The sequence below is a fragment of the Vitis riparia genome, chromosome 13, assembly GCF_004353265.1.
Source record: "Vitis riparia cultivar Riparia Gloire de Montpellier isolate 1030 chromosome 13, EGFV_Vit.rip_1.0, whole genome shotgun sequence".
In the NCBI taxonomy this organism is placed as follows: Eukaryota; Viridiplantae; Streptophyta; class Magnoliopsida; order Vitales; family Vitaceae; genus Vitis; species Vitis riparia.
Genome location: NC_048443.1, coordinates 8,430,891 through 8,445,935, shown reverse-complemented (window position 1 = coordinate 8,445,935; position 15,045 = coordinate 8,430,891). Strand labels below are relative to the sequence as shown.

Sequence of the window (15,045 nt, the reverse complement as noted above, 5' to 3'; positions counted from 1 at the left end):
TTTGATTTGGAATTTATTTACATAATGAAAAAGTTTATAGAAGTTAAAAGAAGTTTAGAAAAACACAAATAATTTAGAGGAAGATCATATCTTGAAGATTTTTTATATCAATATTATGGTTTTTGTGACCTTTTAAAATTTATTTATGTTTTCCTTTTATAACGTTGAACCATGTCCATGTTAATATATATAAAACCATTAATTAATATTAATTTGAATTGAAAGTCTCTACTATGCTTTTATTTTAATTATAAAATCTAATAAGATAGACAAAATATAGGTCGATAGATATAAAAGGTTATTTGAAAACTATCTTGACTTTATATTTCATTTCATAAATTAAATCGTATTTATTTATTTATCGTCTAAAAGTTTAGACTTTAATTACTAATATGATATAAAGTGATGAGCTTACATTTATACATACATTTATCTTCATGAGCAAAAGTTACATGAAGTGCTAATAGCAGGGAGAAGTGTATTTTCATACTTATATGAAAAAAACCCCACAAAATAGGAACTCAAGTTTATAAAATATTAATTTCAACCAGTTATCTAAAAATAATTAGTATTTCATATACTTTTCGGTCAAATGTACTATCTTTAACCACTTAGGTACTACCTTTTAATGATATAGGTACTACCGATCATCCTAGATACTAGATTTGATCGATGAGTGTGTTCCTATTTTGTAATTATTTTTACGTGATTGTGTGAAGCTCACTTTTTCCCTAATCTTGAAGTGTTTTATTATTTATGGTTTAAGCTTGAATTAATTATTATTGGTAACTCAACAAATCCATGATAAATAAGAAATATTTTTAAAAATAATATACATTTTTCTGCAAATAAATAAATAAATAAAACAAGTTGATATTTTTTTTCAAAAATTAATAGTTGGTATGATAATTCTTAAAATTCTTCATCCATATATATAGCCAATAAACTACAATTACAAAAAAACAAAAGCTTTTTGCTTGTTGAGGCCATCAATATAGTCATGAAAGTACAAGCTTTTTGCTCGCTAAAACCATAGGCAAAGTTATCAAGTAAGCATGATGAGTTGCTCTCAATGAATCCCTCATTGCTTTAAAATATAACTATATGGTTTAAAGGAGTTTGTACATATATAACATCATGAACTTTTTCTTTTAAAGCTAGACACTACATCCTTATGTTTCACAAAATTGTAAGGTCAAACACTATCATATCAAGGTTGGGGATAACCTTGATAACATTAATAACTTTGGGCTCAAGGGGACAATATCTACATGGAGCCGGTCTTTACATCCATAGTACCTCTATAGTCTCCTTCTTAGCGGTTTCTTCCTACCAATGTCTACCCCATAATGCTAAAATGGAATATAAATGATTCCAAGATATATACACAAATTAACAAGATTTCATAGCAAGTCAAATTAATTAACGTCACAACCTATGGAAATTCAATTTGTATTTATATTAACAAATAGTAGTATAATGAGTTTCTACAGGAAATAGACATAATTGCCTTGTACAACCATAGCATTGTATACAGTACTGTAATAATCCATAATCCATTGATGAACGGTCCATGACTAATCGAGAAAGAATTTTTTTAAAAACAAATAACAAACCATCTGGTTTTTGCTAATGTTGGCCGATCAGAAGATGTGAATTATATTTCTTGGATGTGGGAAGACGAGAATTACACTTCTTGGACCTGGGATGCCGAAGTTTATGGGAAGCTATTTGCTTAGTCATTGGTTGAGGTTGAAAGTCGATCACCTGAATCCTTCTCTGCTTCTTTGCTGTTCGACAAAAAATTTCAGGACCCATGATTAGATTATAAATTTCAAGTTTTTCTTTAGAAAAAAAAAAAGAAAAGAAAAGAAAACAAATACCGTTCTCGATATTTTTATAGGATTCTTGGAGTTTCCTCTTTGTATATTCAAATTTGGATTCCACCGCAGCGTTTTTCTCATCACCGGCTTTCTGATTGAAGCTTCCTTTCTCATCTCTCTCGGCTGGGGTCGAATCTCGGCTTGTCTTCTGGTCGGAGCATGGTTTTGAATGTCCCTCAGTCTCGCTTGAGGGTTCTTCTGGCTTCAGAACTTCAATTAATCTCTTCATTTCTTTGCCTCTACATTGTGTTTGCTGCTTTTCCCTCCCACCACGAGAAGTTCCCGAGTTGTCTCGAACATCTACACCAGTAACAAACAGATTGTTTAGAAAATTGAAAATCAGTTTGTCTCAAAAATGGAGCCAATAAAAATTCGAAAAACAAATATTCTTACTTCCATTCTCATCAATTTCATCGAAGAACTTCATCGTGTCGGTTTGTGAAACAACACAGAGGAATAGATCAGTCCGGTAATGATCAAGAAAATCAAATTTTTGAAAAATCAAGGAAATAATTTTTATTTTTTTTAAATAACTGATACCTGACAGAGAGCCAATGTGGTGGGATGATAAGGAGAGAAAGCCCCATCATCAAGTGGAGGGATAGGGAGGCAGCCCTCTTCTTCTTCATCCCATGCGGAATCCAGGTTTTCCATTTCGATGAAAGAAAGCAGCAGCTTGAGAACCAACACTCACACCTGAAAGAACGTAGAGCCTGCACACCTGCGCGTTCTTGATTTCTTGATTTGATCAGGTTTCTAATTGCACACATGTATATGCGTACGTGTATATATATAAAAATTGTGTTTACATTTGACTCAAATTATTTATTTATTTATTTATTTATTATTATGGAAGTTATTATTTCTCATTTATGTTATTAATAATTTTTTTAAAAATATATATTTTTCCACTTAAAAGGCATTCTCAAAGAACCATTTTTACGAATAGCACTATGATGCTTAACGACGCTTTTAGAGAATAAATTTTAAATAAGACGTTATTATATTTTTGTAGAAAAAAATTCTATTTGAGAATTTGAAATATTTTATATATTTTTTTTATAATGTTTTATTTTTAATTATCCTTAGCCAATTATTTTTAAGAAGAAGTGAAAACATCTAAACCAATTAAAAAAATGCTTTTAAACAATACTTTTAAAAAAACATATTTTCAAAATAATTTTCAAAAATTTGTTATAAAAGCATCCGGTTTTATGTATTTTCAATTCCTTATACTTTCATATTTATGTAGAAGTTGTTTGATATAAAAAATAAATAATATTTTTCAAAAATATACATTTTAAATTGAAAGAAGTTAATAAAAAAATATTTTCATTTTTATATCTATGAAAATATAAATAAATTTTTTAAAACTATATATTTTATTTTATTTTTCAAATAAATTAATTTTACAAAAATGTCATCAAAAGCATGCATGCAAGAATTCTATTTTATTGATCAAACCTAAGCATAACCATTCTCATCATGAATATTTGGAGAATTATAACAAAAATGCTTAGTTCAAATACGAAAATTAAAAAAAAAAAAAAAAACCTTTACCCTAGTTAACAAACAAAATCAAATGTTACTCAAGCAGGCTAAAGGCCTCTTACATCCAAACATAGTAATTTGGCACGTTTATTCAACAAGGAAAGGGATACACAGTACCACAAATATAATTTAAATAATACTAAAGGCGTACATTAGGAGAAAAAAAAAGCATCGACTTGAAAAATATGTTACTTCTCCTACATATAATCCATTGGTGCTGAATTTAAATGAAATTGAGAACACTTATGTTAGAAGTTCTTGAACAAAATCCAAAAACTGACCAAAATTTAGCTGACACAGCTGTTCTTCATACCTGCATTTCAGTCACCCATATACTATGTACTTGCTATCTACATTAGTAGGTGGCTCACACTACTAGCAAATCTCTTCTTCATGTTTGCCTCATCCCAAACTCTAGTGATCCACTGCACCATTTCTTGGGAAATCTTCATGCAGTTCTGCTTTTGTTTGTAGCTTCTCTTGACTAAAGATGGGAACCTCATCATCCTCAGCATCAGCTTGTAGGAGCGTGGTGGGATGAGAAGGGTAATGGGTCTCTGGCTGATTCAAGCTGTAGTTGCAGGAGTCCATTGTCATCATGTCTTCTTGTTCAAAATTTACTAATGATGAAGTGGGAAGATCTTGTGGATCAAAGTCCATCTTATTGAACAAGAGGTTGGCTACTGCTCTGTCGATGCTGTTGGTCTCTGATTCTGTGGCCACTGGTTTTCCTGACCTGATGAGAAGCAAACATTATGATCAGCATCATCTCAAGCCTGAAACAGCTTCTCACAAACATATATCATGTCACTACCAAGTGAAAAGGATCTTAGAATATCAACCGATTGCCCTATCTTAACAAGATTTGAAGGTGGAAAAATGGTAAATTGTCAGAATCAAGTGTTTAAACTTTGACCATTATCACTAGATGGAAACAAGGGAACAATCTCAATATGTGAATTTCTAGTCATGGTAGGACAGAAATCCTAGAGAAACAAGTGTACCTTAATGTTTCATCATCGACTGTCAAGGGATGGAGCTTTTCCAAGGCAAGGTCCCCATTTTGGATCGGGGATACACTAAGTCGTTCTGAGTTCTTTGCAAGGCGGAACAAGGCATCTCGAAAGCAAATCCTGGTCTTTTCAGGCAACTGATACAATTTGAAATGTACAAAATTTGATCAGTACAGTTGATATCATGGTGATCCTATTGTTCAAAGATTTTGATACCTGTTCCATCACCACTTCAAGCTCATGCAAGACAGATTCTTCCAATGAGATTTCCTCAGGCACATGTTCTTCCACTTTGTTTGGCCCAGATGGAACCAAAATCTTGATCATAGGTGCCTTGAAAAAATATTTTCATGATTAATTAATCTTAAAAAAGTTCATAAATGGTAATAGATATAAACTTCTCACTATAAACTATATGAAATATGCATGTTTATTTAAAACTATGCATCTTCAGATATGAAAACATAGTCTAAAACTTATGGCTCATCTTCTTTAGAGAAGCCGTTTCTTGATGGAGATAAATGTACATAAAATAGAACTAGGGGACCACTTGTTCTAGCTAGCCATCTGCATCACTCTACACCAGGCATCAAATGATGAAAATTGTTCTTTCCTAACTCTAAAGATATTCTCCAACAAACTGACGAGTAGGACTTCAAAATACAGGGGAACAACTGAGTTTGCCCAGAATGGAAGGCAACAAACAAGCAAACTGCCCCTTTCTAATTTGTCACCGCGAATGAGAAAAGAAAAAAATGTTTGCAATTAGAATAGGAATGGTTGGCGTAAGATTAAAACACCAACAGGAAAATAGAGCTAAAATTGAAATTCAAGAAGCAAGGAGAACCTACTACTCTCCTCACCTGCTAAGAAAATAGAGTAAGAACATAGAACTTAGAATTGAATGATTATGCAAGTTTGAAATGATTGTTGACTTGTAGGATTATAATTGACATTTTAGTTTTTACATCTTTGCCCTGAAACATTGATAAAGATAAAGAAAAGCTATGATCAAATAAAAATGTTGAATAATATCATTGTCGGATGGTTTCCAAAGAAGCACAAGCCCACAAAATAAAAATATAAATATAAATATAAATCAACAAAGATACCAGGATTTCTGAACCATATCTACGTTCTACATGGTCACTATAATTAACAAAAGCTGCTTCATATGTTTGTTTCAAAAATAAAATTTGAAGGTCTTCAAATCCTGTAATGGCCACTTGTGACGTATTTGGAAAAGCTGAACTTGCTTTTTCAGTAATCATCTCAACAACAAAATTTCTTGGAGTTAAAACCAAAATATGATCTAGAAACTTGTGTAAAAGCTAAAGGCATAAATGCAATGTAAGAGAATAAAAGCTAGGTTTCACCCCTAGAGCACCTTAACCATCAAAACTTACAAATAGTGTGTGCAGTTTTGGAGAAAATAGTATCAAACTGCATTGTACAATAACCATATCAAACCTAGGCACATCATTGAATAATAATTTCAATTCACAGTGAAAAAGTTCATCCAACTGGCTCAAAAAATGGACAAGTAAAAGAACAAATGAGATACAAGAGGATAAAAGGAATTAAAAAAGGCAGAGAGAAGGCAGAATTCTTTGTAGAATCTAGACATAATCTTAATGCATTACTAGAAACTATTGTTGCCTATAAAGAACATACAAATACACCTTTACATGACACTGTGTATGAACACTGGTTCTCTCCCAAGTCTGATTATCCTACCCAAAACCTGTAACCATTCTGTTCGACCATTCTGAGTTTACAAGCATGCATTTCCTTCCAATTTGAAAATCTCTTGCTCAATGACAAATATGCACTTTCCCAAATGATAAACAGATAGAAAATCTCACCTTTACTGGTGGGCAATCTTTCTGCACTGAGTTGCAAGGATTGTGACACAACGTGGTAACTTCTTCACTATCCCAATCCACTGATGGAGAGAAGGCATGAGTTTTCAGATACTTTGAACTTCCCATTCTATGTAAATTACTGGAAATGCTCTGTGAATCTAGAATCATGTCTTCCATCTGATTGTTTTCTGGCATAGCACTGTGTTGGGATTCAGGAGAAAAGCAAAACGTCCTGTTAAAATTTTCCGTGTTGGGCAGATCTTCAAGTAGGGAAGTCCTGCATAAAAAGAAAAATAAAACAAAATGAATAATGAAAAACAAGAGAACTGCTCTTTGAACCCAAAAGATGAAATGCTAGTCAATTATGCTTTGGGCATTGCTGATAAATGTAGGAAAGAAAATAAATCGGGCTTTGAACTTTTAATTTTTCACCACCCGGAACTTGTCAAACCAAAACCTTCACTGAGAGGAACCTAATATAACTACTTAGCTAAGCTGATGTGAATTTTCAATTTATCTTCTTTGCCTACACTTTCTCAGCATCCAAACGTTATAGGGTGTGTTTGGACATACCATGGAAATTGAATGCTCCATTGTGTGTACACAGCTTTTAAGGCATATATTCATCAGATAGAGCCATCAAAGAAACAGAGAACCACCCCTGGAACTGACGGTATCTGATTAGTTTTTGGATTTAATAAAAAGTCCTATGTTTCTATCATGAGGATTGCATTTTCTATGACAGCCTCATGCACAATGAGGAACATGTCATAAAAAATGAAAGAAAAACAAAATGGAAAAGTAAAATTTCCATGGATGTCCAAAAATGCATTTAGTCAATACGTTAAGCTAAAATTTCAAAGACTATATGATTTCCTACAGGCATTAAATCAATAATCCCAGAAGTTACGCTTGTACAAGAAAATGGTATCCATCTGATCCATTCCAGCTAGCTCATCCAGCTGAAAATAAGGCCGGTCACGCGAAAAGGCACTCCTGTGAAGTGAAGCCTCTGTGAATCCTCCACCTATACTCGAACCACTAGAAATGTCTCCATCATGGACAGAAGTTTCCTTATCAGCTTCATTGCACAAGTTTTTCCCATTGAATTTAAGTTCTTCCCCAGCTGTCTCAGTCTCCATTATGAAGTATTTGTTCAAAGAACCAAAACTTTCAGATGGATTTATTCCCCATTGCAACCAAATGTCTGGTGATTCAACATTATCTAGTAGTTCTAGATCCTTTGGAACTACAAATTCCTCAGTGCCATTACCAAAATACTGGTCCATGATACCCATCTGAAAAATCAATCAACTGTTAGAAAGGACCTCAGCATTTAAGATAAATCACAACCATGAAAATTCACTTAAATATTTAAAATATAAGAAAAGAAAATTTCATTTATTCTTTTGCTTAGAAAATATAGGGAGGAAAAAGAAGAAATCAAAATTTAAATCCAAGAATTTTCATTGTTCAAAGCCCACCCAGAGAAAATCCATTCAGCAGAACCTAATTCAATTGCCTTAGTTTTTTGTGATGGAAACCAGTGAACAGAAACAGTAACAAAGAGAAATTCAACTTAATCAAGGGACAATAGGAAGACCAAAAAGAAGTCGGGCCAAGGTAGTTAGCAAAGATATAGTTGTCTCCAATTTAACACACATGGCCCCCGAGCTTGCACCCCAGGTTTTGCAGCAACCACCTCACCATCCTACTCATCGAGGCCTGGCTCTTGCCTCGAGGGTCAGGTATAGGTCACACGCTTCAATGCCATCCATTTCCGGGACTAGTTGATTTTGCAAGTGAATTGTTAAACACTCCTTAGTGGATTTCCAACACTCTGTGAGTTCTAGGTTGGCACGCAATTGGGGACCGTAACCCAACTTCTAATTCATCCCACATCACCAGTTATGCTTACCAAAAATGTCCACTTGGGGCTCTGATTCCTTGGTGCGGCTCAATAGAGATATCGTGTTGTCCTACCTATTTAAAGTTTGAAAACAGGTCCAAGGCATGCCATCCTACCTATTTAATGTTTGGTAAAATAATTTAATGGTATGACTCCAATTCAAAAACAACTTTAAGTAATAAGTAAAAACAATTAACTTATTCTTAAGTCTACATCTTCATTTTGCCTCTTTACTCTCATTTGCCCTAATGAGCACCATAGTCTCCTTTGCTATTCCACAATTACTCAACATCTTTTGCCCTCTTTTGCCCTAATTATGAGGATAAATATTTCGAATAAGCTTTAAGTTAATTTTATTAACCAACCTTAAGAATTAAGCAATAAGTTTTAATTCAAGTATAATTTAACAAATCAACTTAAGTTATTAAGTAACAAGTATTAAGTCTTACCAAACAGGAAAAAGGATAAGAGCACATCAGGCCCCAAACTTAGGATGTTTTCTTTTTTCTTCTATTCTATCAGCTTCTATATAGGGAATTGTAGGGAATTTTTGGAAAAATAAAAGTAAAATACAGTATCAGACTCTGATTGATCACTCTTATCAGAACAAAACTACAATTACCAATTTCATAATCATGGATCAAATCATAAAATATATATCCTCCACATCTCAATTCAAAAGTCCTGTAATAATTAGGGATCAAACCCATTTCCAAGATTGGAATATAGATATAACACTGTATTCACAAGAAGATTACAGAAGGGAAAACATATGGCTCTGTTTTGTTGATGAGAAAAATGTAGGAAATGAGGTCATTCAAAATTTTGATTATTACATTTTTCACCTCCCAGAAACCGAAGTAACATTAAATATTTGTTACAAAATTTCGGTTCCTTCTATTTTTCTGATCAACCAAACAGAGCAGACAGATCAAACGGTAAAAGAATCAGAATATGAAAGCGTAAGTGATCAAACAATAAATTACATAACAGTAATATAGATCAAGCGTAACCCCAAAAATCTGATGAGAATTCAAATCGTGGTAAGGAAATCAAATTTTCTATTTTGTTTACAAATACAAACAAATATTTAACCGAAAGAAAGTTAACCTCCACTTGATTGATGAGAAAATGATGGAAAATAGAAGATAGCGAAACTCAAGCAATCCCCAGTACTGATTCTTCGTCAAACAGAGAGCTTCGAGGCCAAAAGATTGTTTTCGGTTCAATTCCAACATTTTCTCAGCAGCCAAACAAAGCCTTAAATGGAAAACTCACCTCCTATGGATTAATCCGAAACAGAAGGAGGCCCTCTTCCTGAAACCTTGAAAAAGAAGCAAGTTTGATGGTGAAAACTGTTGGGATCGTCAGAAAATTTGATGGGTTTTGTAGGTTTAGAAGCTGCAGAGGTTCAGTTTTCCCAGCTGAGAAAACAGAGGCGGCTGTGGTTTTTCTGAGGCTCTAAATATTGAAAATTACTATATATAATATTTTATTTACACAATATTAGAATATAAACGACAAGTGTAGCCAAACAAAGCAAACTAGTGTGTGAGTTTGTGGCTGAGAAGAGACGCTGAGATTTAGTGGCTGAGAGTCCTCCATCAAAATCTGCAATGCCATTGAGCCACGTAGTAGAATTTGGCCCCACCCACCTGCCAAAATCTGGTTCTCAGTCTTCACCATGTGGTGCCGTGACCAAGTGTGGCCACATCATCAACTCCCGATTCCCAAAATACCCTTAGCTCCACCCCCTCTGCAATCCAATTTCCTTTGTCGGCAATCCACGTGTCTCCCCTAATGGACACGTGTAGTAACTGTACTGGGTTTGTTAGAGACGTGGCAGATGCAAGTGGGTTAATGGCAAGAATGAAAAAAAAAGTTGGATGTTGGTAGTATTAGGGTTAAGGATAAGAGCAGGTCAGGTATAGTCAAAACAGAGCGCATAAGAAGATGAGAACCACACGATTTGTGGCATAGTAAAAGGCCGGGCTTTCCGCTGAGAAAATCTAGGAGGGAGGGCCCCGCCTCATAAAGTGAGTGTTTGGTTACAGGGTTTCAGTTTGCTGGGATTTGGATCAATGACCATGCTTATCCACTGATTGGCTTATGTAGTCGACACAACCACCCGATAAATTACACACAATTAATAGCAAAAAAGTTGTAGGATGAGAAAAAGCAACCAAAAATGGGTGTGAAGCAACATTTTTTTTTTTTTTTAACATTATGATATTATAAGTATGTAATTTATACTATGTTATTAGAAAAATGATATTAATAAATTAAATATGATATATAATATAAAATTTATATCATAAAATACAAATATATTAATATTTTTATTTTATTAATAGATTAATATTTCTCGTTGTACTAAATATTATAATTAACAATTAAATAAAATATATTTATGTGCTTTTCATCTTATAAATAAATTTGGATAAATATTTATATTTATTTTAAATTTTAAAAAAATACATTTTATTATTATTTGCTAATATGACGAAAGACCGACCCGCCTTATGGCTTGGGCCTTTCTTCATTTTGATGCATGACTTCGACTAGAGAGCGCATGAATTGCCACCCTTGACATTCGAATTTCTCTGTGGTTGGACTTTATGGGACCCAAATAATAAAAGATCATTTATTGTAACACGAAACACGTAATAGAGATCTTTTAAAATATTTATTTAAATTGAAATGAGAAGAAAGTCTTGCCAATCATTCATAGTTTTTCGTAAAAATAATGTTTTTCATTATAACTAAGGTTAAGTTTACTAATTATTCAAATAAAGTAAGGTTTTTAAGTTTATATGTGAAAATCTAAAAAACGCTCAAGAAATTATGGAAGAACATCGATACCATGAAGTCTTGGAATGAAGACTTAAAGTAATCTAAGACAACTTGTCAGATGATATTTGTTGGTGTTTTTAGGTCCGAGTTACTTTTCATACACTTAAAAGTTTAGTTTCATCATTTCTTAAGCTTAAAATGATATATATATATATTAAAGACAATAGATGAATCATTATTTTTAATTCAAAACCTTGAACTAAATTCTTTCTAAATATTTTTAAAAGGTTGTAAGGAGGTGTACACAATTATTGGAAGTTCCAAACCTCAAATCACGTTTTTTTTAAGCACTTTTTAGAGCAATTAGTCAAGGGGATCAGGAATCATCTTGACCACCTGGGCTTGACCAGTTCAAGGTTAATCAAGGGGGCTCAATCTTTTTTTTCTCTCCTAGTAGCTAAGATGTAGTTGATTAAGGCATAACCTCGACCGATTGAGGGATGGTTAAGGGCTAGTCGAGGATTGGTTGAAGATCCTTCGCGCTTTCAATTGAGCTCAATAATTCCAATGGTCACCTATAAAACATTTAATACCCAATGGTTATTGAACCAGTCAAACTGATGCTCAACCAATTGAGGCATTTTCGTAACTTCTTGGGTCCCAACTTGAAGTCTATAATTGAAGAATGTTAAAGCATTTATTGACAAGAGAACAACTGCATTCAATTGGACAAACATTATTTCTCTCATTCAAAGATCTTCTAAGTGCATTGATTTTCTTATTTGCAAATTACTTTAGTGCACCTTGATAAAATCTAAATCAAATTAAAGGAAAAATATTGCAATTCAATATCAATTTTTATACTAATATTCAAAAATATCAAATTTCTTATAATGGTAAAAACATAAAAATAAAAAATTTCTTACAATGATAAAAGTATAGAAAATGACAAGTTAATTAAATACTTGAAATAGTTTATTTGCAATTTGGTCTTGAAGTTGTTGCATTAATACTTGATCAAATATTATAAAAAAACTATATGTAGTTAAGATTTGATTTTGATTGCATTGTCACTTTCGAATTCAACATCTTTATTGTCACATTCAATAAATAATCTATCAACAATTGAGATTTGTCGAGGAAAATTATGAATGGACAAATATGCCATGATAATTTTTATTTAAGTACTAAATGAATAAGGTGTCTGATTACTACTCAAAAACCACATATTTTAGATACTAACTTTCATGAGTTTTACACCTTTTGAGTAGTAATTATGCCTAATTTGCCCAAGTAATACATTACTACCCTTGCAAGTGATTCTAATGGTTCTTTGTGAGTTTTGGAGATATTTTAAGGTGATTTTTGAAGCATGGAGTGACAAATGGAAAATGAATGGAGGAGGGTACATAATGTGGTCATGAGGAAGAGGAAATGCACTTGAACCAAGCTTTGAAGCTTAATTGAAGGTGGTGGAGATGGATTAAACATGAAGAAATGAGAGAAGTTGTAAAGAGGAGCCGGAATAGCATAATTGTCGGTTTCGCATGACCATGCGAAATTTTCGCACAGTCATGCGAAATGAGACAGAAGGAGGTGGCTGCAGCATAAAGGAAATTTTGAGGAAGTGATTTCGCATGACCATGCGAAATTTTCGCACAGTCATGCGAAACGCTCCAGAAGAACGAAATTAAAGCTTTTGGATTCTCCACTTCGCACCATCATGCGAGATTGCTAGGGCTCGTGCGAAAATGCATTCTCTCCAGATTCCTTGATGAAGAAGCATCTAGAAGACCTCTAAATGTTGCCAAGTGTCCTTTTTACCTTGGCCTATAAATAGAAACGAGATGGACTCATTTAGAATTCTAACTTTTGATACATTTTCTAATTGTAGTACTTTTCATTCTTCTTCTCTCTATATAATTCTCCATTTTCCTTCAGTTTCTCTTATTTTCTCGGTAGCCAAACATGTCTTGTGAGATCAAATCTCCAAGCATGAGTGGCTAAATCTCGTTTTTCTGGAGGAGGGAGGATCTAGAGGCAAGATCTATGGTGAATTAGAGAATTGAGCTTGAATTGCAAAGGTAATTTGATCCAATTGATTGATTAATTGAAATTTGGGGATTTTTCTCTTCAAATTGTCTTGGATGATTACTACAATGCAAGCTAGGTAGATTCATCAAATTCTTAATGCTAGATTTGATGAGATTGAATAGTTGCATTGTGTGAATCATCGGAAGATAATTTAAGATGAATTGAATATATGATTCAAATTAATCTATTGGATTAGATTACCTAATTTGAAGAGAAATTAGATCTAGATCTAAAGCTAAATCAAAAATCGGTTTAGATGAAAATTTAGGTTTTCAATCTAACTTGATGAAAATTAGATCTCAACACCTATTCACCATGGAAATTGCTCTCTAGAAAATCCTAACTCCGAGAATCTCACATCTTATTAATTTTCTTCTCTTTTACACTTCATTTTCCTCTCAATTTGAATACATTGTTATTTTGGAATTTTATCATGCAATTTCAAGTCAATTTCACTTGATCACAATCATTTCTTATCATCTCATTCAAGCCTTAATTACCAAGAATAATCCATCCTTGTGGACGATACCTAAAAACCACTATACTACAGTAGTTTGTACTAAAACCACTTTTGATCGGGTACAAATTGCTATAGAAGAGTGAATTAGGTTATAAATTTTGTTTTGATCCAATAAACGACAAAATCCGAGCGATCAAAAATGGCGCCGTTGCCGGGATGGTGCCAAGGTGATTGAGGCATTTTCTTTGGTGAGGATTAACCTTTGTGATCCACATCACAAGATTGGGTGAAGTTCTCTTTACCGATTCTCCGCTTTCATTTTATTTTTCTTCCAGATTTCATTTTTCTTTTTATTATTATTTTTTTTTCTTTTCTTGTTCTTTTGTTTTGTTTTGGTTTTTCTTAGCTTGTTATGTAGGCTCTCCATTGCATGCCACATTGAAAATAAAATTCAAGGGAGAGATTGAAAAGAACTTACATTGCTAATCATATTTGGTTTGTGATCCAATTGTTGAGGAAATGGAAAATCAAGGGGAAATCAACAAACTCAACAAGGACCAAACAATGGCAATTCTCACATGTCTAGATCAATGAGAGAATATATGCATCCTCAAAGGATAGGCATGGGATCATGTATAGTTCTTCCTAATGAGCCTATTGTGATAAAAATTCACTTGGTACCCCTTCTACCTCAATTTCATGGAATGGAGAATGAGAATCCTTATACTCACATTAAGGATTTTGAAGAAGTTTGTCATACTTTTCAAGAAGGGACTGCATCCATAGAGCTTATGAGATTGAAGCTTTTTCCATTCACATTGAAGGATAAGGCTAAGTTGTGGTTAAACTCATTGAGGCCCCAAAGCATAAGGTCATGGTTGGAACTACAAACAACCTTCTTGAAGAAATTTTTCCCCATACATCGCACAAGTGGCTTGAAGAGGCAAATTACCAACTTGTGGCATTGGACAATGAAAAATTTTATGCTTGTGGGAAGATATATGGAAGTAATCAATGCTTGTCCTCATCATGGTTTGACACATGGATGTTGGTGAGTTACTTCTATGAGGGCATGTCGCCAACTATGAAGCAATTGCTAGAAACCATGTGTGGAGGTGACTTTATGAGCAAAAGTCCCGATGAAGCTTTTGAATTTTTGAATTATGTGGCTGAAATATCAAGGTCATGGGATGAGCCACATGAAAGGGATTTACACAAGTCCAAGTCTCAAAGCAATTCAAAAGGAGGAATGTATATGTTGAATGAAGATGTTGATCTACAAGCTAAAATGGTAGCTTTGACAAAAAGGCTAGAGGAACTTGAAGCTAAGGGATTTCATGAGGTGAATGCAATATATGATAATCCAATTTACATGGAGCAATGTTCTAGTTATCAATCTATAGAACATGAAGTGAGTGATTGTCCTACAATACCAGCCATGGGGGAAAGACTTGTTGAGAATCATCCGAACATGTCA

At 33.4% G+C, this 15,045-nt stretch overlaps 2 protein-coding genes across 3 annotated transcripts; both read right to left on the bottom strand.

Moving 5' to 3' along the window:
- Positions 1-1,540: 1,540 nt before the first annotated feature.
- LOC117929240 (probable mediator of RNA polymerase II transcription subunit 26b) lies at positions 1,541-2,573 on the bottom strand. The gene is made up of 4 exons (XM_034849512.1): positions 2,424-2,573; positions 2,277-2,304; positions 1,884-2,183; positions 1,541-1,790 (listed from the first exon to the last, which is right to left on the bottom strand). Exons 1-4 carry the CDS (start codon positions 2,535-2,537, stop codon positions 1,630-1,632), a joined length of 603 nt encoding a protein of 200 aa, XP_034705403.1. The 5' UTR covers positions 2,538-2,573; the 3' UTR covers positions 1,541-1,629.
- A 928-nt stretch (positions 2,574-3,501) lies between these two features.
- LOC117928721 (protein LNK3-like) lies at positions 3,502-9,680 on the bottom strand. Of its 2 annotated transcripts, none has more exons than XM_034848712.1 (6): positions 9,500-9,680; positions 7,231-7,610; positions 6,313-6,589; positions 4,664-4,780; positions 4,439-4,584; positions 3,502-4,170 (listed from the first exon to the last, which is right to left on the bottom strand). In XM_034848712.1, exons 2-6 carry the CDS (start codon positions 7,608-7,610, stop codon positions 3,849-3,851), a joined length of 1,242 nt encoding a protein of 413 aa, XP_034704603.1. In that variant the 5' UTR covers positions 9,500-9,680; the 3' UTR covers positions 3,502-3,848. The 2 variants fall into 2 exon arrangements, with proteins under 2 accessions (XP_034704603.1, XP_034704604.1); XM_034848713.1 differs by lacking the exon at positions 9,500-9,680 and adding an exon at positions 9,332-9,493.
- Positions 9,681-15,045: the final 5,365 nt, after the last annotated feature.

Excerpts from the sequence above, each read along its gene's own strand:
- LOC117929240 (XM_034849512.1), bottom strand. The coding sequence starts at position 2,537 with ATGGAAAACCTGGATTCCGCATGGGATGAAGAAGAAGAGGGCTGCCTC. Across the intron at positions 2,305-2,423 it reads CCACATTGGCTCTCTGTCAG|TTCTTCGATGAAATTGATGA; the intron begins GTATCAGTTATT and ends GACACGATGAAG. Across the intron at positions 2,184-2,276 it reads TGAAATTGATGAGAATGGAA|ATGTTCGAGACAACTCGGGA; the intron begins GTAAGAATATTT and ends TTACTGGTGTAG.
- LOC117928721 (XM_034848712.1), bottom strand. The coding sequence starts at position 7,610 with ATGGGTATCATGGACCAGTATTTTGGTAATGGCACTGAGGAATTTGTA. Across the intron at positions 4,781-6,312 it reads AAGATTGCCCACCAGTAAAG|GCACCTATGATCAAGATTTT; the intron begins GTGAGATTTTCT and ends TATTTTTTCAAG. Across the intron at positions 4,171-4,438 it reads GTCGATGATGAAACATTAAG|GTCAGGAAAACCAGTGGCCA; the intron begins GTACACTTGTTT and ends GCTTCTCATCAG.